The 6,945-nt window shown below is 33.4% G+C and overlaps 1 protein-coding gene across 1 annotated transcript in view; it reads left to right on the top strand.

Moving 5' to 3' along the window:
* LOC117106641 (alpha-N-acetylneuraminide alpha-2,8-sialyltransferase-like) overlaps positions 1-1,484 on the top strand; it is a 13,582-nt gene extending 12,098 nt beyond the window's left edge. Inside the window, exon 4 of the mRNA XM_033248037.1 lies at positions 259-1,484. Within this exon, the coding sequence (XP_033103928.1) occupies positions 259-529 (271 nt within the window). The 3' untranslated portion in view covers positions 530-1,484. The remainder of the gene's footprint in view (positions 1-258) is intronic.
* The last annotated feature ends 5,461 nt before the right edge of the window (positions 1,485-6,945 follow it).

The following is a 6,945-nucleotide window of genomic DNA, read 5'->3' as shown; positions in this document are numbered from 1 at the left end:
TAATGTGTGTGTGTGTGTTTTCAGGTCATGTGATGATTTAGACCCTTCATTTGTAATAGTCCGTCCCTGCCCTTCGCCACTACAGCAGCAAGTAGTATTAGTAGTAGTAGTAGCTGCAGTACTGTCTTAGTAGTAGTAGCTGTGCTATTAGTATTATCTGCAGTATTGTAGAGTAGTAGTAGCTACTGTACTGTAGTAGTAGTAGTAGTAGTAGTATACATATTATGTTAATAACAATGTTTTTTTTTATTTATGCAGTCTCTGGAACATAACAAGTCCATCGTCAGGTCTTTATCTCTATACTGTTGCAGCATCTTTATGCGATGATATCTCCTTGTATGGTTTCTATCCGTTTTACACATCATCGGACGGTAGGCAATTAAAACATCATTATTATGAAAACACATCAATGGACTACGCAAAATTACATCGCATGCCGGAAGAATTCAAATTGTTCACAGTTTTACATAAATTTGGGTTTATTCGATTGGTTTTAGACAGATGTTCACAAAATAGTAGGAGACTGTAAGTCTCAGCTAAAATATTCTGAATATAAAAAAATAATAATGTTGTATACAATTCTATAATATTTATCTGTGATGAATGAAAATACTAAAAAAAAATATTGTAATTAATAAATTTTCAAATAGAGGAAAAGTGGTCATACTTTAGAAATATCAAACGTTATTCTGATTGTTGACTGATACCAAGCATTATAGTAAATATATTTTCTATTGTTCTGAGAGTGCTTTTCTTTGGGTTTGAGGGCGGTGAAATGAAGTGAGGAGTCAGTTGACCGGTTGCGATTTTCCGTACGAAACATTTACATGAAACTCCACTCTGACCCGACTCGAAAATCTCATATTTCAGAGATCAGGATGAGTTTAGAATGTCATCAACGCGAAAGATAAACGTCTACAAAACAACTTCTGAGATAACGTCGCTGTCTGATTTTTAAAATGCATGGATGTTACCATGCTAATACTAATGGGCCGTTTAAAATGACATAATATTTAATTAGCTGCACGAGTAATAAAAGTGTTATTTGAACTTGAGTTAATACTGTGAAAATGTTTATTCTTTAGTTAGGTCTGGGTTTTGCATAATTACCTAGGCCTAGAACTAGTAAACACTATACGTAATAGGCAGATAGTTTGGATTGGTCATGTATATAAGAGAATGTGATCACATAGTTTAAACAGTTTTGGAAGGCCGGTTTCATGGGAAAGCACAAAGAGGAAGAAAAGTACGTTTCTGCATCAAATGAAACAGGGTGACAAACTAGTTATTTTCAAATTACGGGAAGAGCTGATAATAGGCAGCTCTAAAATACTGGATGCCATAAGACCTGCTAAAGTGGCAGAGAACCAATGAATGTAGCCTATAAATGAGGCCTATTAATTATAGGCCTAGTAATAGTATCTTGATTACAAGGTTTTAAATTAATGCCGAAATGATTATTATTTATTATTATTATTATTATTATTATTATTATTATTATTTGCTGCGAAGCTGCAGCCAATTTATATTCTTGACAGCAATTTGACCTATGAAAGGTCATTGTTTGTCAAAAAACAAGGGCCTAAGACGACTGAAAAGCGAAGTTTCCTTCTTTCGTTCTGCCGGGTAAAATGAATTACTTTAGGCGACGTTTGTACACTAACCAACACGTACCAACGTCCGCATGTCGCGCTAGTCTTATCCTACTCTAGGCCTAGACTAGCTAGGATGGTATATAGGCCTCCTTGAAGGGACGAAGGTCCCAATGAAAAACAACGTCGCTCCTTGATAGATAACATTGTTTATTTAACATCACAATAATTCATTATTAGACCTATACTGTAGTTGTTTTTTGAATTGTACTCCACAAATCTCAGCCGATACCTCGCACAACTCGAGTAACGTCTCGTATATATTGTCGTGACGTCATGCTCGCTGGCTCACACTTGCGATGTCTCGCACTTGTAATCAAATAATACGCTGGCTCGCACTTTGGCAACACTCTTTGGCAGTCAACTCGCCCCTAGAAAACCCGCCCTTGGAAACTTGCCCCATAAAAAAAATGTACACTTCCTAGACCATGCAGTCAAAATAAAAATACCTTTGGTAATCAACTATATTTTCCATATACATAGAAATTTTTGAAACTTTATTTAAAAAAACTTAAACCATTATTCACCACTATAGACACTTTTTGACAAAAATGAAAAATTACGACTTTGTTACCCAATGAGAAATGTTCTAATGTAGACAATGGGTCGTGTCTCATATTATTTTGTTATATTTTTAATATTCATTATTTTCACTCGACTCGCATAAATAATTTTGTTCGAAGAACATTTATATGCAGTTGTACTTCGCAGCACTTCACTCGCAATTTGCAATTTCTTGTATTATTATTAATTATGTTACTAAAACCTACCTTAATTAAGGGGAACTTAGACAATGGAAAAATTGGGGAAATAACACAAAGGGTTTCCATTTCCCTAGGCCTAGTTATTAATTATAGACCTAGTAGGTTCTTGATTACAAGGCTTAGGCTAATTTGCAATTTCTAGTATTATTATTAATTATGTTACTAAAACCTACCGTACCTTAATTAAGGGGAACTTAGACAATGAAAAAATTAGGGGAAATAACACAAAGGGGTTCAAATTATTATTATTATTATTGTTATTGTTATTATTTCATATTAATTAAATTAAAAGGTTTTGGCAAGTTCATTAATGCCGGAATGATATATTTAATTTTTATATTATTTAATAATATTTGTCCTATATGCACTTTCCCATTTTTTATGTCATGCTTCAAATTTTTTCCCCAAAATTTAAATCAACATCATATGAAGCGTGACTGTTGGTGTCAGGCCTAGGACACTGGGGGACCTAGGCCTATTATAGAGAGGGGCCTAGATAAGAATTATTGTACCTCAGCCTGTAGTAGGCCTATATCCTAGTTTATCTTCTTTTTCTCTAGCCTTTGGTATTACTGTACATCTACGACTGGTACTACACTTTATACGACTAGCTGTTGTTATTGTAGATATTATACTAACATTTAATAACATACAAGAATGTCACAGTTAGTTACACACGTACATCCCATAAATCCTACCATAGGTAAACATAGAAAAAGAGCAATAATAGTAAAACTCGAGCGTCACGACATAGTGAAGTGCCTGCTCTTGTTCCTCGTATCGAACTCGATTCGAGTCAACCGAGATGGTCCGATTGGAGTTTTATGCAAATATTTGGTACGGAAAAATCGCTAAACGGTTCCACCGCTGTGACCAGTTCGCTGAAATACTACCGGTACTACATACTAGCAGTTTCTAATAGAAAGTAAAATGCTGCAAATATGCAATTCATGTAAATACTAACAGATAATTCAGTACATATTAGGGTGTAATGATTTTTAGTTTTAGCATTAAAGGTTGGTAGAAATGTATGATTTGGTGACTTATAAGAATGGGTTTCAAATTTTTTTTTTTACAATGCTACAAAACAACATAATAATAATTATACTAATAGACATGTTAGTAGTCGATCTTGTTTTAATGTTAACCACAAGGCTTCACAGTATTTAAATATGTAAAAAAAAAAGTATTATCCACAATAGCCTGCACAGTATTTAAATCTGTATCAACAAAAAAATATTTAAAACTTTTTAATATTTTCTCAATATTTAAAACTGTTTAAAAAAAGTGGCTAAATGAAGAACATGCCTCACAGAAAATAAATCTGTTAAAAAAATATTGTTTATGCATATCGTGCTTATCAGTAATAAGATCTTTAAATAAAATAATGCTTTATCTACAATATGCTTTTCAGTGTTTAAATAAATGCTTTATCAACAATATGCTTTTTAATATTTAAACTTGTTTAAACACTACAGTATTTAAACCGGTTTCGAAATAGTATCTTCATCAGGTAAATTCATTCATTTCATTTCATTTATTTCGCCTTTTTTTTTATCATAACAATACAGTAAAATATTCAGAAAATTCTAAAAGGTAATCCATGTTTCCCCCAAGAGCCGGCAGGATTACCAAAAAGTAAAATAAATTACTGTCTGAGTGGCTCTCCAAGCAATGGGGAAACATGGACTAGCAGTATAAATACATTATAAAAATATATAAATATATATAAGTGTGAAAATACAAAAATAATTAACAATTAAAATATGTTCATTACTTATATTATTATTGTTATCATTATTATTACTATTACTATTATTATTATTATTATTATTATAGTCTCTTATACACATCTAGATGTGTATAAGAGACAGACAGTATATTGCCTGGTCTGGGATTGAGTCACTAAGTCATCTTGCTCTAAATTCGGGTAAAATGACCGACTATTGTATAAAAAGGGGAAAGATGACCCATGTATGTACTTATAAAAAAAATGTAATATTTATGTACATTAGAGTTCACTTTTAGCTTGACTTGGGCATAGGCATATCTGAGATTCTCTCATTTGTAAAAATGTTCTTTTAGCTTTCTGAGAAATAAGTTAATGTTAAAGAGAGCAGCATCACGTACTTCAAGTGGAAGAGTTTCCCATACAATGGGAAAATAATTGAAAGCAGAGAATTTAAATGCATTGGTTCGGGCAAAGGCATGCCTAAAACGCAAATCATCAGAGTGTCTAGTGTTGATCTTAACAAATTCCAAACAGTTTAAATGACGTAACTCAGATAATTTCGTCATCGGCCGATGTCATCCGATGACGTGCACCCTCTGTTGGTATTTGAGGTCTTTTCCGCGGGGTCCTTTGTTCCCTGGGTTGGTGTAGAAGGTCATCGTAAATACGTGATAGCTTGTAGGCTCCTTAACTCCATTCTTAATAATTAGAAAGAACATTCTTCACGATCTGATAGTGTTTTAAATGATCATATACGAAATTGTGAGGCATTCCAATATTTTTTAGGTTTACTTGAAAATGATAATGCAGCCTGTAATGTATAAGTAATAAATTAGGTTTAATATTTTCTAATAATAAGATTATTGACAGTTCGCAAAATTGGTCTAACAGTATACTATTGTTTAAAGAATCGTTTGCTATACGTAGGCTACACCCATTGTTTAACAATGGGCTGAAAGCTTCAAATGAGCTTCTTTGTTTTTGTAGGTAGCTTTGATCAGTAGGATAAGAATGCTTTGATCTTTAGTTTATTCATAGCTATGTCACCTACTAGAGGTAATGTTTTGATTGGTCAAAAACACTTTTGGTGCATACAAGCTTGCAAATATGGATAATTTTTCATTCCTGATGATGACATAATTAATGTCGAAATATTGAATCCCGACACGATGGCGTGCATTTCGATACTTGGAATATGTATTATGCTATCTTATAGCAAATGTAATTATCAATAAAATTTACCGGTATGCTTTTATATTGTTTTCACATGCACTTGCGGTCTTGAATGTGTACTATTTTCTAAAAATTAACAACACATTTTCGTCGTCACGATGACCTTTGCTGAGGTCGGAGGTCGCGCCCCCGAAACCCTGGCTCCCCGCATCACAAGTGCCCCGTTCGATACGGAAAAATGTGCAACACTGTTGACAGGCGTAAACGAGCTAGTGAACAAAGGCGCAGCGCCCTCTTACAACGGGAAAATCTCGTACCTGGGTTCGATTCAACGCTTAACAGAAAAGTCGTCGGCGGTTGGCATCCACCCCCCCCCCCCATTCCGAACTTACGGTATCTAAACCATGTTATCGTTCCCAGCAGATGACGCATGGAGAGAAAGAGGAAAAGGTAGAGGAAAAAACAAGACAGAACCCAGCCTGCCTGCGGCTGACTTGGTAATAAAAAATAATAAAATTTGATAGGAAAGTAGCTATATATATATAGTAATTGATCGTCGTCATATGGAGTATCAAAATGCCATTACTATTTACAACAAAGTGACTTACCTCTAATTATCATAATATGATTTACTAATTTTCATTATTATCCATTAATAAATGAATGATTTGTTAAAGATTAATGAAGATTCAATATAATTTTATTTAAAACCCAATAAGTGATATTAGAATGAATGCATTGGTATTAAATTCGAAACGCATTTTCTATATCAAATTTTGCCATAAGGCAGCATCTGCCGAAATACATGATAAGTTGTGTGATATTATAAATCATCTATATATTTTGTGGTTAAAAAACAGGCAAGCTAACTCATTTTACATTAAACCTGCTACAATTAAAGAAATATCTGATATAATCAGAAATCTAGACAAAAATAAGAGTTCCTGATATGATAATATATCTCTAAAAATAATTAAAAGGATTTCAAGTATTATCGTAAGCCCACTAGTCCACATTATAAACTGTTCTTTAGAAACTGGCATTGTTCCCGATAAACTAAAGATTGCTAATGTTATCCCCCTTTACAAAAAAGGAAAACAAGATGAAATTACTAATTACCGGCCGATATCTGTGCTACCTGTTTTTTCTAAAATTTTCGAAAAGGCAATGCACGATAGACTTTATGACTACCTAACTAATGTAAAATATTAAACCTCCACCAATACGGATTACGTGCTAAACACTCCACCTCGTATACCATCCTTGAACTAGTTAAAACTATCCGAACTTCTTTTGAATGAAATATATTTCTTGCCAGTGTTTTTATGGACCTGTCAAAAGCTTTTGATGTAATGAATCATGATATATTGATACAAAAGATTCATCATTACTGTGTAAGGGGCACATGCTTGAAATGGTTCATGAGTTACCTAGAAGGCAGAAAACAATTTGTCAGCATAAATGATATAAAATCATCACTATCTGAAATTACTTGTGGAATCCCCCAGGGGTCAATTCTAGGCCCTTTGCTATTTATAATGTATGTAAACGATATATGCCATGTTAGCAATGTAGGTAAGGTAATCTCTTACGCAGATGATACCACTGTCTATTATTCAACTAA

This window comes from Anneissia japonica, unplaced genomic scaffold, assembly GCF_011630105.1.
Source record: "Anneissia japonica isolate Jap-2015-1 unplaced genomic scaffold, ASM1163010v1 scaffold288203_len51585_cov184, whole genome shotgun sequence".
Lineage (NCBI taxonomy): Eukaryota > Metazoa > Echinodermata > Crinoidea > Comatulida > Comatulidae > Anneissia > Anneissia japonica.
This window is presented reverse-complemented; position numbering and strand designations above follow the sequence as displayed.